General features: G+C 37.6%; 2 protein-coding genes across 3 annotated transcripts in view; one reads left to right on the forward strand and one right to left on the reverse strand.

The window, feature by feature from the left end:
* Positions 1–369: 369 nt before the first annotated feature.
* HMGCR (3-hydroxy-3-methylglutaryl-CoA reductase) lies at positions 370–22,117 on the reverse strand. 2 transcript variants are annotated; one of them, XM_019641083.1, is made up of 21 exons: positions 21,965–22,117; positions 17,250–17,344; positions 16,604–16,791; positions 16,047–16,158; positions 15,672–15,759; positions 14,646–14,730; positions 13,588–13,693; positions 10,913–11,019; positions 10,686–10,802; positions 10,089–10,249; positions 9,278–9,525; positions 8,984–9,162; positions 7,635–7,829; positions 7,101–7,259; positions 6,795–6,952; positions 5,971–6,076; positions 3,563–3,733; positions 3,104–3,244; positions 2,858–3,016; positions 2,261–2,415; positions 370–2,110 (listed from the first exon to the last, which is right to left on the reverse strand). In XM_019641083.1, exons 3-21 carry the CDS (start codon positions 16,766–16,768, stop codon positions 2,056–2,058), a joined length of 2,667 nt encoding a protein of 888 aa, XP_019496628.1. In that variant the 5' UTR covers positions 16,769–16,791; positions 17,250–17,344; positions 21,965–22,117; the 3' UTR covers positions 370–2,055. The 2 variants fall into 2 exon arrangements, with proteins under 2 accessions (XP_019496628.1, XP_019496627.1); XM_019641082.1 differs by lacking the exon at positions 17,250–17,344.
* Positions 22,118–22,385: 268 nt separating this feature from the next.
* ANKRD31 (ankyrin repeat domain 31) overlaps positions 22,386–23,508 on the forward strand; it is a 141,388-nt gene continuing 140,265 nt past the window's right edge. The window contains exon 1 of the mRNA XM_019641006.1: positions 22,386–22,490. Within this exon, the coding sequence (XP_019496551.1) occupies positions 22,478–22,490 (13 nt within the window). The 5' untranslated portion in view covers positions 22,386–22,477. The remainder of the gene's footprint in view (positions 22,491–23,508) is intronic.

Consider the following 23,508-nt stretch of genomic DNA (forward strand, 5'->3'; position numbering starts at 1 on the left):
GGCCAGCCTCAGCTAAACTAAGCTGTATGCTCCAATTCAGCTGAGACAGCTTAAATACACACCTGCAATGGCCATTTGGTTTTGGCTGCCCAATTTTTATGCCCTCTTCCTCTCAACTAACCTTCACAACCCCAATATCCAAAAGTCTAGTTGAGATGATAAATCTGAACTAATCAAACTGTCTAAGATAATTTTAATGCACATATATCACCGGCCTGCCATTAATGTTGTAGAGTTGGAGACTATAATGGAGAATGATAAATTGTCAAGTGTGAATCATAGGTTACCGCTCTGGCCAGGCTTTACAAGCTTCCAGGCCTCAGGCTGAGGGTTAATCCAAACAAAAAAAGGTTACTGCTTACACTTAACAGTATTTTAACTTCCTTTTCATAATTTACTGGAACTGGAAAAAAAGTATAACAAAGTGTATACAATTTAGTAATTGTACAAAACATTAATTTAGCATGACGATATTGGGTATAGTCACCAAAATGAAGACTCAACATACTTTTCACTGCCACTTCCATGAAAAGTTCAGATAAATAAGTCACTGGCTGAAAAGTCACAACAGAAGCAATTTAAACTTTACAGACAACAGAAAAAGTCAATCTTCCACAATACTGCAGACACAATCATTCAGAGGCTCTCCATGCTGCCATGGCATTACTGGAATGTTTTTCAAAGTCCATCTTCTACATGAGCCATCAGCTCTCCAAGACCAACACTTGAAGCATCAGATGTAATACAAAATAAGGAGGTTTTTTATTACTTATACAAAACTTGTACATTAAAAAAAATTAACATTCAAAAACTCTGCTGACCCCCTGAGAAAGCTAAGAGCTTTTATGGGTCCATCAAAAGGCCTGTGTGAGTGTTTCAGTCGCCAACCTCCTGGCCACAGGAACAAGGATGCTCCTCCAGGGCCATTCACACGGCGCCTTCACCAGCTCTGAAAGCGGACTCACATTTTCCTTAGGCTCAACAAGCCGGCCAGGGCTTCCTGGACGATTAAAGAACACAATCTTCTCTGGCATAAGTTTAGGGTGTTTTACCAGTATACAAGTTAGTTTATTTCTTGAACACTTTCAATCAACTCCTAGCATAAGAAGCCTTATTACAACATATACAGATTTGATATAGTTCTTTACAAAAAACTTTTTTTCAGGTAAATTAACTGTCTTTTAAGAAATTAATTGGCTTAGAGAAATGGTACCTTCCTTTCAAACTTGTCTAAGCAATATTAAGAGTTCTTGCATCTTTAATAAAGAGCACAAAATTCTGTTTCTTAAAGCCTTACGTTGGAAGATTGTTATAGCTAATCTAGACATTTATATTTTGACAAGTGGCCTCTCTGAACAAATAGCCTGCAGACATAAATGCAGTGATTTGTTTTCTTCATAGAGAACTATTTAGCACTGCTTAGCACATTATTCTGTAGTTGGGGAATAAGAGTAGTTCTTCCCTTGAAGAAAGCAGGTCCCCTTCTGAAGAATCATGTTGTCTACCCCAAAATAAATCAAAATAGACCAGCACCAAATGAAGTATTAGTTTACAAAAAATAAACTTAGCTCTTCTTTCTTAAAGTTCTACAACCCCGGCTTAATAAATTAACTAGGAAATCAAGAGTTTCGTCAGCTACAGTATAATTTAAAAATTCATTTTCCACCGGGGTGGGGGTAGTGGGAGGAGGGTGAATCTCACACTGATCACCATGAACTCCATGAATTTCATCAAAAGAAAATACTTTTTCCAGCTTGTATTCTCTTTCAGAAGTGAGCTGCACATTATCGTCTGTGATGCTTTAAAGCTTAACATTCGTGTTGAAATCTTTCCAAAGAGCACAGCACATAAAGCACTAAACTTGTCTTCAGATCTGAGGGATCTGCATGGGAAGAACCTCAGATTCTTCTGAAAGAGCCAACCACCAAGCAGTCACTTCTCTGAGCACATCTAGTCATCCTCCACAAGACAGTGCATTGAGCTTTTAATTCACAGATTTTATGTGAGTCCTTTAGAACCCAACACCCGCATTTCGGTTCAGAACAGTCAGGCTATTCAAGCAGCCTTCTTAGTGCAGGTCCCTTGGAGGTCTTGTAAATTTATCTTTGACCTACGGGAGAAAAAAAAAAAAGACAAAGGAGAGATACACAATATATCAAGAATGCAGAATTTTAAGTTAGGACTATTGTGTCTGAATAGGTTTTTATACTGCATATTTTAAGTACAGGGAAAACATGTCAAGTAAATCTTTAAGTCTCACCTGTTGTGAGTCATGTGACTTTTGACAAGATGTCCTGCTGCCAACGCTGCCATCAGTGACAATTCCCCAGCCATGACTGTACCACACACAATTCTGGCAAGCTGCCGGGCATTTTCCCCAGGATTGTCTTTGCACGCTCCTTGAACACCTAGCATCTGCAGCCATGGAGAGATACAGCAGGATTCACCCTTAAAGTTATGGCAACAACTTTTCCTACTCAAGCAACTATAATAAGGGCACTACAATGGCATCAGAATAGAACTAGACTCCAGAAAAAGTACTAAGTCTCCAAGAGTTAAGAGCCAGTACTGACTAAAGTCTACACCACAGCTAACATAATGTCCCCAGGCTGGCTGACAGTGCATTTAGAGCAGATGAACATTCATTTGCTCTCTTTATCTGCTTTCTCAATTTACTAAGCATACATCTGAATATGCTTACTTGGACACATTAGATGAGGCTGATGAGAAACAAAATAATGAAAAGATCAGCTAAAATATAGAGGTGAGTGATATGCAGTGTCAGGCAGAAACACGGAGAATCCCAATGAGTCAGAACTAGGCTTGACGTCCTTGGACTGTGCCTGATGTGTCATACCTGCAAACAGGCTTGCTGAGGGAGCAGGTTGGTCCCTCCACCCACAGTTCCTATTTCTATAGATGGCATGGTGCAACTGATATACAAATCTTCATTTGTGGGACCACTTGCTTCCATTAAAGTAATACAGTTTGAACTACCAACATTCTGTGCTGCATCCTGAAAAAAAAATTTAAAAGGAAAAATATATAACTTCTCTTACTTAGAACAACAAAATAGAAGAGAAGTGGAGGCTGGAGCCCTCACCTGTCCACAGGCAATGTAGATGGCAGTGACGATGTTGGCCGCGTGGGCATTGTAGCCTCCGATGCTCCCAGCCATGGCAGAGCCCACCAGGTTCTTACTAATATTGACCTCAACCATAGCTTCTGTAGTAGTTTTTAATACCTAGAAAACAGAGTTGTGCACATTTTACATCTTCCCCCAGGGGGTTCAGGACTGTGTTACCCAGATCTATCTATCTGTGCCTCCAGAAGACAAGGGAGTTTAGATGTAGCCCCATTTACGCCCTGCCTTCAATAAAATATCAGTTAAGTTTGTTCCTGTAAATGCTACAGGCAGATAGATGGGCAGATAGAACAGTCATCTTTTAACATAAAACATACACCCATATATTAAGCTTTACTTAGAATGTTAATATTCCTTTCTCCAATTTTTTGATCCAGTTAAAGATTAACAAAATAAAATATTTATCAAATCACTCACTTCTCTGACAACCTTGGCTGGAATGACAGCTTCACAAACAACAGACTTTCCTCTTCCTTCTATCCAGTTTATAGCAGCAGGTTTCTTGTCAGTACAATAGTTACCACTAACTGCTAGGATCTGCATTTCAGGGAAATACTCATGGAGTTTCGAAAGTGCTTTCTCTGTACCCTATTAACAATAATAAAATTACATTAAAATGCAAAATGTTATTTACAGATCAGAGGCTTTATTTGTATTGAACTATAATACTTCTAAATATAATAACTATAATAATCTTAATATTTCTAGTAACTATATTTCAAAGAAACTAAGCACAAAATAAAAGCTGTTTAATAACTATCAGTGACTAATTTCTCAGTCAGGTATAGATTCCTAATGTTTCTTTAGGTATAAAAATGAACCTTTTATAGTGAGTAATGAACAGAATGTAGACAAGAATATTAAAAAATATTCAATAAGAATATAATACTCATATTCATGTCACTGAGGAATGCGTAACCCAACCCATGAACAATGTTAAATAAATTCCCTCTTCTGGTTATTAAATTGTTACCTAAAAGCCCAAGTTGCCAAGCCTGTAAAGAGAAGTCAAACATTAAACTAAATCTTGTTAATGGAAAGTTGATGGAATTTACATTACATACAATATAAACAAAACTTCTAATAATTTCCAATTAAGTGAAATTAATTTAGTTAACGCCTCAATAACCTAAAACGTACTTGTGGGCAATTAAAAAAATTTTTTTTTAATTGTAGCAAACAACATATAACATAGAATTTACCATCTTAACCATTTTCAAGTTTACATTTCAGTAGTTTTAAGTACATTCACATTGTGGCACAACCAATCTCCAGAACTCTATCTTGCAAAACCGAACCTATGCCCATTAAATAACAACTCCCCATTCCCCTTTCTCCTCAGCCCCTGGAGACCACCATTCTACTTTCTATCTCTATGAATTTAATTAACCTAACTACTTCCTAAGTGGGAACCATGCAGTATTTATCTTTTTGTAATCAGAGTATTTCACTTAGCAAGTGAACCTCAAAGTTCATTAGCATTTATGTGTCAGAATTTCCTTTCTTTTCAGGGTTGAAAATATTCCATTGTATGTATATAGCACATTTTGTCATCTATTCATCCATCAATGGGCACCTAGGTAGCTTCTATCTTTTAGTTATTGCGGATAATGCTGCAATGAACACAGGTGTACAAATATCTGAGAACCTTGCTTTCAGTTCTTTTGGGTATATATACCTAGAAGTGTAATTGCTGAAGCATAGTAATTCTATTTTTATTTTTTTTGAGGAACCACTGTACTGTTTATTGGCATTTTTAAAGTTTATGCATTTAGTCACTATCCTCTCTTTCTGATAGTCCTTATAAACAGGTAATCCAAAAAATAAATTTTGCTAGCCTAATTGACTTCAATATTTTACATTTGTGTCTGGTAAATAACATATCAGCAGAATAAAATGTAAGCCATATACAATCTTCTTATAAAGAGATCATTAAAATAAATGGACTATACACGAGCTTGGCTCTTAAATACAAGATTTAAAGTCTCTAGAAGAGTTCGGCTTTCAAGGTTTATAGGACAAAGTTTTAAAATGCTAACCCCAAGATTCTTCCCAACCACTCTGAGTAGACCCAGAACATACATAATGCCAAGTCTAAAATGTATTAAATACAAACACCACTAATCAACAAATACCTGATTCATATAACATGAGTCACATGAATCAATATTTCCTTTTCAATAAAAATCTTTCGGGCCGGCCAAGTGGCGCATTGGTTAAGAGCTGGCTTGGGAGACCAGCTCTGATCAGCAGGGCGCCGGTTCAAATCCCACATGGGAGCCAGCGACACTGTGCCCTCTACAGCTAAGATGGTGAACAACAGCTCGACCTGGAGCTGGGCTGCCATGAGTCTCCAGCTACGGCGTAGGCTGCAGTCCCTGCTGCAGTGGGTTGTCATAAGCTACCATGTGTCGCTGGCAGTCAGCATGAGCGGCTGACTGCCGATGTGAGCTGCCAAGAGCCGCCATGAGGAGCCGTCCAGAGGTCGGCAACCGATCTGCCTCACCCGGGAAGAGCGCAATGATAATACCAACATGGGCCAGTGAAGCGTCATCCTCCACAATAGACTGAAGAACAAAAGGACAGCAACTTGTCTGTTCCCCTTTCCCCCAATTCCCCAGCGCTGCTCCCCTCCCCCCAATTCCCCAATAAAATCTTAAAAAAAAAAATCTTTCAATAAATTAACTCTGAGTATATAGTAGATGTATATGGTGAGGACACAGAGTAGACAGCGAGTCTGCTCCCCACTTCTGTCTCTCTGACACCGAGCTCCCCTCTCCTGGGATAATCACTCTCAAGTTCTGTTATTGTCTATCCATGCTCACCTTCGAAATCATGTTCATTCCCATGGCATCACCTGACTTGGACTGGAAACGAATATAAAGGTTGCGCCCAGCCATACCCATATGAAGTTTCTGTAGACGTGCAAATCTATAAACAAAAGAAGCAAGGATTTTTTTTCTTTTTTTTAAGATGGAAGTTATTTTAAAATCTAGTTTAGTTGGCTCATTTTACATGTAAGAGAAACCTCACGGAGCTTACTTATTAATGTATTTTCTTCTTTAACTAAATGTTGTACTAGAGTTCTGAAATCAACACTATCTCATTCTTATGTGCTGCAAGAAGGGAGGGCTACAGACAGTCATTTTATCATAGATAAACTTTACAAGTCCAAATACAAACAAGCATATAAGCTTGAACTACACTGGGGTTATCATTTGTACTGATTAAGCTTCTTTATAAATTTAATTTTCTGTATTCCAAGTAAATCTACTATACTAATATTTACTTCTAGCCTGCTTCCAAAATCTTTTTCTCAGGCAATTTGGCTCTAGAGCAATTCTAAATCAAACTCTTCTAGGGCAAAGTAACAGTCTAATCAAAGTGAGCCTTGTAAAGCCATCACACAAACTTACTAGCTCACGTTATATTTTTTTAATTTACCTCTACAGAGGTATTCATTTAGATTAGCATTCTGCTCCCCCACTCCAAACCAAGCATTTACATTACTCATTTTGAATAAATAGATTTAAAGTTGATATTTTATTATGTCATTTTAAGCAGGCAATATGTTAACAGTATGTCTAGTGATAAAAGATGGCACTGGTTCTGAACTAAAAAATGCACTTACAAACCCACAGACACATACCTGCTGGTGCTATCAAATGCCTCCTTTATCACTCTGAACCCTTCAGGTGACTCAAGCCAGGCCTTCACTTCAGCAGAGTCAGAGGCACGAGGAAGACGTACCACTGGGCCCCGAGTCATCCCATCTGCAAGGACTCGGCTGCTGGCACCTCCACCAAGCTATGCAAAGTATGTTACAGAAGCACATATTAAACCTGAAAACACGTCTGCAGGTCCCAAAAGGTGTCCTTGATTGTCCCCAAATCTCTTCCCATCACCTGGCCTAAGGTGTACCCTAAAACAGATAAATATATAAATGCCAACTTACCCCTATTGCTCTGCAGCCTCTGTTAGTGCTGGCCACAAGACAACCTTCTGTTGTTGCCATAGGAACCTGAAATTCTTTTCCATCCAAGCACAGAGGTCCCGCCACTCCAACAGGAATGGGCATATACCCAATAACATTCTCACAACAAGCTCCCATCACCTAAAAGGTAAAGTTAGATACCAAGTGAAAATCTATATTGCAAAGACACAGCTCTTATCATTAATAATTTTCTTCAAACTTAACCCTTTAGTGTTTTTTAAACAAAATTTTTATTTACTCTTTAAAAGTATTTAAGTTACCAAAATATATGCATAATAACTATAAACAGGAAAAGTATTTTGAATTTCTATGACCTATAGCATAAGCAGAATACAAAATTACAGCAAAATGGCTTAAAAAGGAAAATATTTTATAAAACGATGTACATATAAAAGAATAGTCAAGAAAAAAAGAAAAACTATGCAAAGCTAAAGACTAAAGCTACAAAGCTAAAAGTTACAAAGCAAACCTTCTCAAATCAAGAAAATAACATACCAAGGAGTAATTATAGTCCCTATAAGGTAGATACTGGAGAGAAGAAGGCTCTGGAAGTTTTTTGGAAAGTAACTGTCGGCGAATAGATACACCTCGTTCATGGGTTTCCATCAGAGATTCCAATTTGTAAGCTGGGATATGCTTAGCATTGACTAATTGGATGATCTCAGCATCACTAAGGAATTTTGCACCTTTCTAAAGAAATGAAAAAAAAAATGGGAAGGGGTAGAGGGAGAGATGACTAAAGACTTGAAGAACTGTATTTCATATTATCCATTCTACATAAATCTTTTAATACAATCAATAGCACTAAAACACAAGAGAACCCAAAGGATTTTGGAATAGTAAAGATGACTTGAGTAGGAATAAGAGTATCAAAATGAAAACAAATTCTTCATAAAAAAGGTGAAAACTAAACAAATGTAATACCAAAGCACTAAATTTTACAAATAAGGTACATAAAAAAAAAAATCCATAATTAAAATTCTGACACCTACCCTCTAAGTTTTGTTAACCCTGTATTCAGCATGATAGCTGAGATATTGGTACACATGTTAATAGGAATGAGGGAAAGTGATAAAGAAAAACAAATACAATTTTATTCTCATTCATATGCACATAAAGAATGAACCAGATTAAGCAGAAATGGATGGAACACAGCATCATGCTAAAGCATGAGTTGACTCACATGGTCATGTATGCAGGACACCCGGTTCAAAGCTCAGAAGGGAAAATACGCATCCTTATGAGCATCAAGCTTACTTAAAAAAAAATAAGAAAACTTTCTTCTATCTTTGAGGCTCGTTTCTATGTTAATAAACCTTTCAAAGGCCTCACTCAGCACACATATGAAAATAGAGTTAGCTGTTCATCTCTGTGATAAGCGGTAATAAAGTAGAACGCGCACTGACTCCTGAGTCAATAAATGTTGGACTTTTTTTTTTTTTTAGCTGAGCCATCCTGCCACCTGTTGGCAGCTCAGCAGCTGCTCAGCTCGGGCTGGGACTCGACCCGCTATTGCTCAGAGCTTGCATTCTTGAGCGAGCTCTTAACCAACTGAGCCACTCGGCCGGCCCAAATGTTGGACTATTAATCCCAGCCTTACCGTCTCCTACATGTATTACTTTGAGAAACACTTAAACCTCCTGGTGCCTCAGCTTTCTCATCTAAAAAAATGGAGACAATTCCAACTATCTCACAAGGTTGTGGGAATAACTAAGACCAGTACCTGTCAACCATGCAGCGTGGTGCCTAGAACTTAGTAGGTACTCAGTAGCTATACCTTACTTTAATTAAAAAGCTCCTTTTCTTAAGAAAGATACCAAGCTCACTGATGTCATTTGACTCACCTCTGCATTCCCAAGTATCTGTAGACATTCTTCATTAGGCCGAGGCTCCTTGGGAAGCTCAATTTCAGGTTCCTGTGTCTCTAGTTTTGATGAAGTATTGAGTAAGGAGGAATTACCAACCACAAACGTAGCTCTATTTGAGGTGTCAGTATCTGCCACTAAGGGTTTTATAACCTCAGCTGTTGGAAGAGATCAAAAGAAATCTCACAACATTGAACCTAAGTGTTAAAACGGATTCAACTTCTTGACAAATCAGCATTGTTAGAACAGAAAATGAAGAGAGTAAGAAATTACCTTTCGTTTCTCTGTTTATCCTTGTCTCCTCCTCCATTGCATGGACTTTCTGGTTATTTCTGACCACTATAGGGTCACGTCTACAACAATCATCTGGAACTTTCTTTTGGGTCACTACAGGAGATGTGATAGGGTTTTTTAATGAGAGTGTAGATTCTGTCTCCGCTTGTTCAAAGAAGATGTACTTGACAGCCAAAAGGAGAGCTAAACTTAGGGTAATAACTTGTTCAATATCCATGCTGATCATTCTAAATAAAAGAAAGCAAATTAAAATGTTATTACTCGGGGGGGCCGGCCGAGTGGCTTGTTAGTTAAGAGTTGGCTTGGGAGTGCGAGCTCTGAGCAGCAGGGCCGCCAGTTCGGATCCCACATGGACCAGTGATGCTGCACCCTCTACAGCTAAGATGGTGAACAAAAGCTCGACCTGGAGGTAGGCTGCTCTGAGTGGCTGGCGACGGTGTAGGCTGCAGTGGGCTACCGTGAATGGCAGGCAGCTGGCATGAGCTGCCGTTAGCTGCCATCACAATGCCAGCAACCAATCTGCCTCAGCCAAGAAGAGCACAATGATCACAATACCAACATGGGCCAGTGAAGCGACGTCCTCCACAACTAGACTGAAGAACCAAAGGACAGCAACTTGTCTGTTCCCCTTCCCCCGATTTCCCAACACTGTTCCCCTACCCTAATTCCCCAATAAAATCTTTAAAAAAAAAAATGTTATTACTCCGAAATACAAAAGGCACAACCTAAACTTTTAGTAGCATAGAGTACCATGATTAATATATAGCAAAGTAGGTCTTAGGTAACTTACTTAGAGAGATAAAATTGCCAGAGGGAAACACTTGGTTCAATTCTCTTGGACACATTTTCATCCAATCCTAAAGAAACCTTAGAATTTTCTGCCGTACTATTTTGAGGAGAAGGATCAGCTATCCAGCGACTGTGAGCATGAACAAGAACCAAGCCTAGAGACTGAAATAAAATGTACAAAATTATTCATCTTCCATGTATCAATGAAACCTAAACTTCTCATCCTTACCAACTGGATAACCAGACACTATCTTCCATGGCTTCTCCTTACCATAAAAAAAGAAAAACCCAGGCTTGCTGTGTGACTAACTAAAGTAATGGCCCCACTGAACTACTGAAAGCATTCCAAAGAACAGGTTTTCAGAGAAAGTGGAGGAACTTGAAAAGTCTATTTAGGGGAGAGACACTTATAAAGACCAGGAGCCTTAAAGAAAGAAGAAACATGTAAAGAAAGGGGGGTGGGGGGGAAAGGAACATCAGTGAAAGAGCCAAAAAATGGTAGAAAGATGACCAAAGAAGAAAAAGAAAACAAAAGTGAAGAGCAGAATATGACATTGGAACCGAAGACACTGAAGGAAGAAAGAAACTATGTAATTACCATAATCATCTTAACCCTCTGAGTAACAGGATTTGGTTTATTTTCTTCTTCTTCTAAAACTCGGGCAAAATGGCTGAGCTGCCAAATTGGACGGCCCTCGCGGCTTTCCCGAGAAAGCTACAAAGGAAGTCAGTGTTACATTAGAAGGTATTCATTTTATTTAGGTGAACTGATATAATGAGAAATATTACTCTTCTACTAATGCCATGAGTAAGAACTTCTCTTACCTCTAAAACCAAGGACACACAAGCTGGGAAGAAGGTCATGAACACAAAGTAGTTGGCAAGAACTGACATGCAGCCAAAGCAGCACATAATTTCAAGTTGACGTACCCCTAGTTAGAGAAAAAGTAAATGTACAGTTAATGAAGTATGTGTATTTTTGAAGTTGCATACATCACAAGGACTCTTCGTATAGGTAGACAAATACACGAAAATATTAGTATATTAATCTCTTTGCCATCTACTAGAAAAAGAATTAGGAACTAAGAGGTGATGCCAATCCTGAGAGCACAGAGGAATTAGAATTACTCTCATGGACAGACACTTTATCTTCTCCCAGGTCGCCAACGTCACAATGCCAGGCACGGTGGTAGGGTTTAATACACATCTGATAATCCCCCTTTTTAAAATGGTAGTACTCTCTTTTGAGATAATGGAGCAAACCCTCTACAGTTATACTATTGATCTAATCACACTAGGTACCACAAAAGGAATTTGCCTGTGGACCAAGGACTTTTTATAAAAGTAAAACATACTGCCACTTATGCCATTCTGATATAGTATCATAATAAATATTTTATGTGTAATACTGAACTCTAATTTCAATATAACCTCTATGATATCTACTGATGTTCTTATAATTTTGGTTAATTTCACTGATATGTTTGAAAAATAATATAATGCAAAAAAGCAACTCAAGATTCAAAATTAACAACTGTTCCATAGAAAATGTTTAAGGTATCATTTAGTAATCTTCTCAAATAGAAGGTAACAGAACTATAGAGCCGGAAAAGAGTTCAGATGACCAAATCCTATTCCCTCACTTTACAAATAAACTTGACTATAAAACATATTTCTGATGTCATTCATATTAAATATAAAAATGTTTTAAAATATAAAAAAATGATTCCCTTTTCCTATAAAAACTGCCAACTAGAATACAAAAAAACTCAAGTTTTATTTTATTTTCTGAATTGTAATAGATCATTTAACTAAATAAAGGAACAAAAGCATGCACTGTATTTTTTAAAAACTACAGCAAATTACTCCCAAATATAGAAATTCAAGAGAATACAAAATTACAGTAACAAAAACATTATGAACAACCTACATTTTAAATACTAGTCAAATATAATCTTTTCAAACCTGAGACCATCGAAACTATACTTCACCAATGGTTTTTACAGCTTGGCAATCTATTATTGCCCTCTTTCAGTTAACTACTGTTGCTGCCATGTATTTTCCAGGCATTCTTTCTTCCTCTGTCCCTAAGGAGTATCTCTGAGCCACCTGGCTACTATACAAAGAGCACTAATTTATATATACTTCTAGGAAATTAAGGCTTTTTTCTTTTTTTACTGACTTTCCAAAGGGATACTTTCCTAGTTAATATGTTAAATCTGTCCCTATTTTCTATCCTAAGCCAAATCACTAATAACTATACCATTTCTGTACAGCAGTAAATGTCTCCTAACTGCCTTCTCCAATTACAAACCTAACCTTCCTTTGTCCAGTTCTCTGACCAATCAGGACAAAACTCATCACCCTACTTTCTACATCAGTTTCCAATGAATAATCCTTCGTTTCATGGCCCAGTACTAGTTTCTGGCTAATCCCTCTTCTTTAATAAAATCACACAGGTATGTTTTCACCTGATCAAAAACATTTTTATTGATTGTGGTGGTGTTTACATGACTATATCTTTGTCAAAACTCAAAACTGTACCCAAAAAGAGATTTTAAAGAATATACATTTAAAAAATAATTTAAAAAATATCTTCTTTGCTAAATAAAATTTTGTTGAATGACAGATTAAATAATTGAAAAAAAATTTCCCTCAGAAAGTTGTAAGAAACATTAAATATTTAATACACTACCTAGTGAAGAGACCTCAACTAATGACAACTCACTACTCTCTTAAAAGTTAGATAATTTACTTTTGAAAGAATGAAACCCTTTATTGAAGGTACTAAAGCCCAGGAAATACTAGTGAACAGTATTTAACTAAGTGTGGACTTCAAGAGAAAGCCACAAAATCTAGTCCTAATTATTAGAAAACCTCCACAGCAGCATGATATATTCATTCTGGCAAATTTCCATGCCAGACCATAATTTTTGTCCTATATAATGGAGTCCTATGTTTGATATTTAACATCTACTTCTCTATTATTCAATTAAGGATATACTACATGCTATCTGATTAAATCTTCCCAACCATCCTATTAGGTGGCTCTAACTTAGCTCTGTCCACCTCCTGACTCTTCCACTATCTTCTACATGACAATTAAAACAAAACTCATCACCCTACTTTCCAAGGAACCAAGTCACTAATTCAGTTTAGGCAATAACAGGGGCTGGAAGGTACTTTTCAGAAAAGCCTTGGAATACAATCTTAATTAAAAACCAATCAGAACAACAAACAAACAAAAACAACACAAAGTCATCAAAAGAGTAGCACACAGAAAGAGAAGATGGCAAGAATGAAAAATAAATCTATAACCTGCTACTATGTTTACATTAGTGCAAACATAAGATCAGATACACCCACATACTCATACAATTAAAAAATTTTAAGAGTAGTATTAGACTTTTAAAAGTCAGCTTAAGAACAACCAATGCAATCTAAGACATTCTCTTTATTACAAACTTATTTATTAAATATATTAAAAATTGCTTACAAACCTGACATGGTGCCAACTCCAATCACAAGACATTCTACAAGAGCATCAAGGGTGAATGTGGGACCTAAAATTGCCATTCCACGCGCAATATTTTCCCTTACTTCATCCTAAAACACAGACCAAACACATCATTGAGGGTAAGGTACAAAATAACTTCTAAAAATGTTAGAAAGCATGCTAGGGCTTCCATTGAAATCTAACTTACTATGCAAAGAATAAAATCTACAATATGATAAGACTAATAGGCATTCTAAATGCAAAGTGTGTTAATAATAGAGGATTTGAACACACACACACACACAGTGTGCCCTGCTATCCCTATCCACTGAACAAGATATTTCTTGGAAAGATTCCTTTGAGGTGGTGCATGAATACTATATAAGTTAAATCCCACATAAATAAATGCTATAACTTTTATATTCTGGCTACCATTGACAGAAGTTTTTAGTTGCAATTTGTTGCGACCATGTTAGTATTATGAAACCTAAATCATATCCATGTCAAATCATATCCTTACTCAAATGATCATAAACATTCAAATACATTTCAAGGCAGAAGTACATGCTATTTTATACTCAGACATTCTGATGAAAGATTGTTAAAAATGATAGGTTCTTTAACGTGACTAATTAACACTAAGATAAAAACTTTGGGTGGGAAAGAATGCTGGTGTTTTCAAGGGGGTTAGAAATAAATCTACCCTGAGACTCTCTTCCATTAGATTCTATTTTGTTTGCCAGCCAGTGTGTTTTACTAGGTAGATACTCTTACTGATCCAAAAGTCCAAACATAACCTTAATTTCTGAAACTTTCAAAACAGAAAACAGGGAAGATTCCAAATTCCAGAAGCGATGGAATTATAATTGAGCTGTTAGATAAACAGGACAGTTCCTAAGGTACCAGTTTTAGGACTTGACAATAAACCTTAGAATTGTAGGCAATTCCTAAATCTTGGACTATGAAGACACTCTATTAATCCTTCCTATTATAAACAAGCTGACAAAAAAAACAAACAAACAAAAAAAAAGGAATACCACTAACATGTCTTATAATACTTACCTGTGAGTTGGAACTAAGGGCAAACTTTGCTAGTGCACTTGCTCTGGAAAGGTCAATCAAAAGTAGGAAAAAGGGCAAAGCTTCACTGGAAAAAAAACAAAACACCAAGATGATGAGGTACATTTAACAGAGGAAAACGTAAGTCTTAAAAAGTACTTTCTAAAATAAAACTTCCCCCCCACCTCTAGTGTGTATACCTTTTTGCAGACCAAAAGGTATACCTATATACTCCTTTGGCATCCTCAAAGCTAAATTTTAGTTGCTCAAAACATCTGTTTAAAATGCAAACATATTTATACAAAAACACTTTTTGATAATTTTATACCAAAATATCATCCTTAGTAAACAATGTCTCATTGAATTATTGGGTTGTCGGAAAAGTCATGATGCATTTTTTCTGTTTTTCATTGCAAAAATGCATCATGACTTTTCCAACAACCCAATAGCATGGGGAAAAAAGTAGAATATAATTTTTCTCATTGTGGAAGGTTAAACTAAACAACTTTACTGGAAAGTAAACTCGTAAAAATGGCACTCTAAAGTCCTAAAAACTTACACAGACACTATCTCAATCCTAAGAATGTATCCTAAGAAAATGACTATGAATATGAACAAACATTTAGCTACAAAGACATTCACTGCTGTGTTATTAATGGAAGAAATTAAATAACCTAACTATCCAACCTACAGGATTAAGTAAATGAACTGAGGTAATACTAGACAGCCATTACAAATAGCTTAGTTTAGCATAAGGACATGCAAAGATGTTGATTAAACTATTATTAAGCATAAACAAGTTACAAAGCAGTATATACAGTATGATATGCAAAGTTTTCTTTAAGTATAAAAAAAAAGTGGGAAAGCTTACTACCAAAACGTTAACAGGTATTATAATTAGCTAACTGACTATATGAAAACTTCCCCTGTATTTTCTATAAACTTCTGAAAATTTATAACTTTATAACATGAAAAAAAGTTCTTAACAATATATTTTGAAAAAAGTATATTTAAGCTTTAAATACTTACTTCAAGCCTGTCAATTCTTTATCTAAGAAATGAATGACAACGGTACTGAATACGAAACTTGAGAAAATTGTGAAGAGGCCAGCAATACCTAAATGACAAAATTCAACAAACTGAAAAAACTTCATCTTTTATTATACAAATAATAACATATAGTCCTAAACAATATTCTGAAATAAAGATTATTTTCTCCAGATTATTAATGTCTCAAATATCAGAATGTCTAGCACCCAATAATAAGGAAAACTACTGAATGCATGCAGTACACTTTAAGCAATACACATTTCCATAAACATGATTTGAACAAACAGGTACATTTCCACAGCAAAGAAATAAATCTGGTTGCACACAAAGAAGTTCAATGTATAAAATGATTACCCAAAATATATTTCGATCCAAGTTGACGTAAATTCTGGAACTGGAAGTAAATATACAGAATTGCTATGCATCGTGTTATTGTCAGAATTATAATGTCACTGCTCAAAACATCCTATTGGGAGAGATAGGAAAAAAAAAATCACAACAGCTACAGCTTTTAAAATAAGCAATCAAAAATGAGAATTTTTATTTTGTATGCATCATTAGTTTACATATTATGACATATCAGTGTAGGCACAACGCAAATAAAATAAAATTAAAAATGCAAATCAAAAATTAAGTCAAATTTTTAAACAATCCAGTGTAAGCCAATCATTTTCACTGTTAGTCACTTATAAAAGCTGTATTTCTCAAGTAGAGTCAATCACACTCATTTGTGTAGAAAACTGTTTCCAGTACATTTCCATACTACATAAGTAAATGGAAATTTGAGCTAAGTTCATGAATACTAAAATATTTTACTCATAGCTTTTTTGATAATATGGTCTCTAAAAGGAGATACTCTAGAAATGGAAAATGTAATTTACTTGAATCAATATCAAATTAATTTCACAAACCTCTTCAAACTTTGGACACTCATAATTCCAACCACAGATCTTATTGTTACCGGTAAACATGTTCATGGACATCATACAGATGGTCAGTGTCACTGTCCCCACTATGACTTCCCAGGGATGGGAGGCCACAAAGAGGCCATGCATTCGGAAAAGTCTTGACAACATTGTAGCTACAAAATCCTTGGATCCTGGAAGAAATATCAACACTCAGTATACAGCTCACTGCATATTTAGAAAAAGTAAGTTGTAAATCCTGCTTTTGTATGCACAGGGTCTTATACATACAAATAATACTATTTTTTTTATTTGATAGTGCTTCTTATAATTTTGGAAAATAATTATAAAATTAAAAGACTGTTGTTATTATTTCTTTACATACAACTTAAATCCTCTATTATTCACTAGCAACCAACTTAATTAAACATAGCTAAATTTTTACCAATTGTATGAATTCCGGCATTTAAAAATCAAACCAAATGCATACTATCTCAGCCCCTGATATTACCTGAGCCAAGGAGAGCAATAAAGCAGGAAAGAAAAGAAACAGCTATACACATTTATTTTCTAATTACCCTGAGGTAAAATGCATATAAGCATCCTTCTGATTCTGGTTATGCAAAAGGTAAATTAATACTAAAGAACCTACCTGTGGAATGTCCTGTAAATCATTACCTTAGCTCAAGGGTCGGCAAACTGTGGCTAGTGAGCCACATGTGGTTCTTTGGGGTTGTACATGTGGCTCTGAAGTAAAATTGAAAATGAAAATAAAACCATCCTAGTTTCATTTATAAAATTTTTAAAGAATATTATTCACATAATGGTGATTTCATTTGTTTTATGGCTCTTGAATAATTTTTAAATTGTTATGAGGGACAGGATTGGCTCTTCCGTCTCAAAAGTTTGCTGACCCCTCTTAGCTTATAAAGCTCCTCAAGGGAGGAGCCCATTACATTTTTAATATTTCATCCAACACATGGCATAATGTCACTAGCCAAATGAAATTTAATACACCTTCCTAATGTTGCTGTCACCAGAGAAGTCTTTTCCCAAACTTTTACAGCTAATCAAAATGCTAGAACAATACTGGAAGAAGAGGATGGCTGATCAAAGTAGGAGTGTATAGCATTCAAAACTTCCCAACAGAACATACAGATAATTTTGATCTAATGGCTACCATGACTAAACTTTCCCATGTTTGCTGGAGAAATAATAATAATAATTTTGATATTGTGATTTTAAAAAAATCTAATATAGTCATTGATCTCTAACATAGGAACATGCAAGCCTTAATTCTTACTCTAAAATTAAAGCTTATGATAAAGCATATTAATTACTCATAAAAATCAATTAAAATTAAGATTTTAAGAAGCCCACTGGCATACTAGCAAGAATTCATTCAAATTAATCTCACACTTACAATAATAACTAAGAAAGTGACTCATTTATACAAGACAGAAAATAAAAGGCAGCAAATTAAAGAAAAGAAAGCATTAATCTATCTAAAGGGACCAAATTGATAAGAAACCAAAGCAATTACTAAGCGTCATCTCTCACTGTGTTCTGTTCTTCACATCTCAACCATACAAGGCCACCAGTTAAGTATTTGGTTTTCAAAACTGCAGGTCACAATAACCCTTCATTGGATCAATTAGATCATGAAATCAATTTTGAGTCAGAAAAAGATTTTTTTAATAAAGTAGAAAAATATAGCTGTGGATAAGACATGCAGTATGGGTAGGTATTACTTCTTGAAACTTTATGTTTAAAGAAACTATACATATATGAGTGTGTGTACTTGTACTGGCTTCTAACATAACATGTATTTCTCACTGTGGGTCTCCATTTTAAAAGGCTGGCAGTCACTACGATACATAAATGTGGCATGCATCTGCCTGTGTTTATTAATGCTTTTTCAACCTTCCTTTCTTTGAATCTTACTCATTTTATTTTTTTATTGGGGAACTGGGTGAGGGAAACAGTGTTCGGAAATTGGGGAAGGGAAGGGGACCAGCCAAGTTGTTGTTCTTCAATCTTCATTGTGGAGGGCGCCAGCCGCCATCTGCCTGCCCATCGGCAGTTTGTGGCCTCTAAGCTCAAGGTGCTGTGTTCAATCTTAGTTGCGGGTGGGCATAGCCACCATCCCATGCGGGAGTCGAACCAGCAGCCTTGCTGTTAAGAGCGCACGCTCCATCCACTGAACCATCTGGGCAGCAGCTCAGCTCAATGTGCTGAGTTCAGTCTTAGTTGCAGGTGGGCATAGCCCACCATCGAACAGGCAATCTTGTTACACCAGCTGAGCCATCCTGCCACCTGTTGGCAGCTCAGGGACAGCTCAGCTGGGGCGCAGTGTCACTGGTCCATGTGGGAATCGAACTGGCGGCCCTGTTGCTCAGAGCTCATGCTCCCAAGCCAATTCTCAATCAATTGAGCCACTCACCTGGCTCAAGTCTTACTCATTTTATTCTCCAGCACCTTTCACTCATATAAAGCAGTTGCTCAACAAACACCTGCTTAATTAAAAATAAATTCTTAAACTACAGCAGCATGCATTTTACTGGCACATCTTGAAACAGACCTAAAAATTACCTTTTTAAAAGTCACCAAGATATAGATGTAACCCCACCCCCTTCTTGGCCCCCAAGTTGAACATATTAAAGGGCAACAAGGTGGAGAAAAGAGCCTACATTTTATATACTAACTTTGAAAATGAACAATAACAAAATACTTTCTATTAAATTAACAGGGACTTGGACTTAAAAGTGTTGGAGAGTACTAATCGTATCTTAGATTTGAACCCTACTTCATTACAGCCAAAAGCCTCATAAGAGGCTAGATTTTCATAATGATCTTCTATCTTTCACATATCTTCCATTTTATTTTATTAAAAACAAACAAACCTACAAACCAGTCTAAGGGATCAACTGGCATCAATGTCCCAGAAAATGAATCAACTAAAATACACAAAACTAGGTTAAGAAAACGATAACTATTGCATTGTTCTGTACACCCTTGAAACTAAAAACAAACAAACAAACAAAAAAACCTAGGTTAAAATGATTTCTAACACTTCCTCCCCCAAAACCTTCCTCAGCTTAGGTTATTCCCTATCAAGTCAACATTTCTTTCACTGCTAAAAAACTAATTCAGTTTAATTAACATCTGAGCTGCTAGCAGGAAGGCACCCCGATTTGATCACAAATCAGTTTAGCACCATCAACACATAATTACATACTAGGCACATTATGTTTTCCCTCAAAAAGATTTCATGGCAGCACTGTCAATTCTGTGCCATTTCTTTCCTGGGTGTAAAATCATCTTTACAACATTGAGGAAAAGAATTACACATGATCCTGTGAACTATCACCAAACACAGAGAACCTGACCTATTTGGAAATACAAATTGAATAATCTAATGTACATAGGTGTGTTTATAATTATGTAACCATAATTACAAACAGTCTCATTTCTCATGAGCACCCTCCTCACTTCTATATGATTATGCAAAGCATTTAAATGACACAGAATACATCCTTCCACCTTCATCAGCAGTTTCAATTAGTACTAGTAGGCTACAGGACAGCTCATGCAAATTCAATAGGCAGTATTTATGCCATGTTGCAATAAAAATAAATTTTACTTTAAAAATCAAGTTAAATAGGCAACATGTGCCTTGCTTGTTCACATTGATGTATACTGCAGACATTTCACAAATTCTTCGAAAGAATGGATCATTTAAATTCAATGGAATCCTCAAACTCTAAGCGAGTAACCACAGAAACCATTCACTATGGCCAACTGCAGAAAAGGGTGCTTTGGCATCCTACGCTAATTCTTTCCTTCCACTCCGCACTCCTCCTATGGTACACATTCCAGTATTTGATTATATATTAGCTTACATTGTTGTCAAATTAATTGCTGTGTATGTTTCATCTCTTTGAAGGTAAACACCCTGTCTTCTAATGAGCCATTTTTAATTCCAATAGGATCTAGCATTCTGCTGCTCAACCTTGTATCCTAGGGAAAAAATAATTTCTTGCACTAGAAATCAGGAAACCTGGATTTTACACCCAATTCTATTGTATGCTACCTGTTTATAAGTCACATCTCTCTTCATTAATTTACAAAGCTAGAGCTCCAAAGTTTTGATAAAGTATCAAATGGAACTAGCTATATGAAACTGCTATTTTTGTAGGTAAAAAACAGCCAAATTTCAAATATCAACAATTTCATATGTGTCATTAATGATTAATCTTTGCACAATATTTTTAACCTTCATGTTACTAATTCCCATTTGTCCTTACTGCCAAGTTTATCATAAATTCTGGAAAGACACTACAACAAAGCAGGCCTTCAAAATCCAATCTACCAAAAAATAATAATAATAATAATCCAATCTATCCATCGCCAATGGATACTCCAGGCCTGTGCTAGATCACCTCTAAATCATAAAATGTCTTTCAGTGCATGGAGAGAAAAACAAATTCACAAGCAAACAAACAAAAAAAAACACATTCTCTACATTGTGAGATGCTGATATTATGCATGATTTAACATGGCCCGAAAACAAATGTTTCCTATAACTTTTCAGCACCAAGTCTAAGAAGGCATGTCCTCGAGCCCTGAAATATTTCAAACGACTATTTAAGATGGAGTACCTCAATCTCCTCCTACTGTAGAAATTGACTGCGCTGTATTTGAACCTCCAAATCAGCAACAAGGAGACTACATCCCTTGCGGGGGGGGGGGGATCCTTTTAAGTCCTTAGGCGACTTCCTACATTGGGCTCCGCATCCTTTCAACACGTTTCTCTTGGAAATAACCGGACACATATATGCGGATTCACGGTTCTTTTCATGGTTCTGAGTTAGTCGCAGCATTTAGAGATCTTCCCCATCACTTTAAAGAAAGGTGCTGACGAACAGCACCGCCTGGGCGTGGACACCAGCATGGGATGAACCTTCCTGCGTCCTCTCAGCGAGCAGCGGGCCGGGACGCCCCCCCCCCAGCCCCCCAGCATTTCCAGATTCGAGGGGCGTTCAAGGTCACCCCTCCTGGCACCCTTTCCGCCCCGATGATCGTGAGAGAGCAGCTAGCATTGCCTACATCCAATAAGGCCGGCGAACGCTGCTCCGCCCCGCCGCCCGCCGCTCAGGCCCAGCCTGGCCCCCGGGTTTCCCGGCATTGGTGCGGGCAGCCGCGCCTCAAGGACGTCTCCTCGCAGTCCCCGTGGGACAGGGCCGCCACACCGGGAAAGCCACCACCGCAGTTCCCGCCAGGTCCGCAGGAGGTGCCAGCCGTCCCTTCCCAGGGCCGAGCGGAACCCGAAAACCGCCACCAACAGGGCCCTAAGCTCGCTCTCACCTACTACTGCCCTGCTCCCGGCCGCCCGGGCTCCTTCTTCGCGGCCGCCGGCCGCCTCACCTCCGGATCTCACTAGAGGCCACCTAACCCCGGCGCCGGCGCTCCGCCTGTCTCCAGTCAACGGAGACGCGGAGCGGAAGGAATCTTCGGCTTACGCACACTCGGAGCCAAACGAGCCTGCGACCAATAAGAAAGGATCTTCCGATCATCTAGCCAATCATCTGGGGGCTGCTTAGCCTGGTGGCGCTACGTCACGAACGGTCGCCTTAACAACCTCCCACAGCTCTCACCAGTGCAATGAACCGGCACCGCACCATCTCTCACCATGGCTCGGCCAACCAATAGCGAATCGAGTCCCAGCTCTAGGGCCTGCCTATTGGTCAAAGAGCTTTGGGACGCAAGCATGGAAGCTGCCTAGGCGAGAGGAGTTTGGGCTTCTGGCGGGAGGAGTATCCTACAGCCCAGGACCTGACCTGTGTCATCCTGGCTGTGAGAATACTATGGGAAGCAGAAATGGAGCGTGAAGGTAAACGCAGGTCAGGTTGAGGACAGAAAGCTCAATAACTTAAAGGACAGAGATGGCGGGAGGTGGAGGTGGCCCTAAAAAAAGAGAAATGTTAAAAAGGGAAGGTGGCAACGAGATGCAACCCAAACCTCAGGCTGACCAATATCCAAAACCTAAACCATCACCTTCCAGTGACTTACCCATTCGTGTAAATGACTCTAGTCACTGGGGCCTCTCTCACTCTCTCTCTGTCTTTCTCTCTCTCCCCCATCTCCTCCTCTTCTCCCCCTCTCCCTCTCCCTCCCTGCCTTCCTCCCTCTCTCCAGTGAGAGGCCCTAGTCATATACTGTAGATTCTCTCTGAACGGTGCCTTTCCTCTCCTGTGTCTTTTCTTCACTCCTTGTGCCCTCCCTCTGCTGCAAGCCTTTATTATCTCTTACTGAAATACTGCAATAGACTCTCCGAACTGGTCTCTCCACTCTCTGGGCTTCCACCTTCTAATCCTATTGTGTATTCCGTAGGCCTGCCTCCAAACCATCAGTCGCCCATTGTCTGCTAGGTTAAAGAACCTGGCACCACCAATATGGCCTCACCCCATATTTCTTGCGTATCTCTCACTAATTCCCTGTGTCAACCTTACCTTTCAGCCAAAAGAGTAACTGGCCTTTTTTCGGTCACAGTACTTTTTTACCTCCCTGCTTATGATTCTTTGTTTAATCTGGATTGCATATACATTTAAATTGTTGAAATCCTAACTGTCCTTCAAGGACCATTTCATATGCCACCTCCTTCCCTGACTCCCTCAAACACACTTCATCTCTCCCTACTTTGAACACCCATAACATTTCCAAAATATTCTGTGACCTGTCTTAATTATCTTATTATGTGGACATTTATTAAGAACAGAATTGTAATCCATTCAATTTTTAAAGCCCTGTATTTTGAAACACAGTTCCTAGCACGTACTATATATATATATATATATATATATATATATATATATATATATATATATATATATATATATATATATATATAT

This window comes from Hipposideros armiger, unplaced genomic scaffold (assembly GCF_001890085.2).
Source record: "Hipposideros armiger isolate ML-2016 unplaced genomic scaffold, ASM189008v1 scaffold_55, whole genome shotgun sequence".
NCBI classification, from domain to species: Eukaryota; Metazoa; Chordata; class Mammalia; order Chiroptera; family Hipposideridae; genus Hipposideros; species Hipposideros armiger.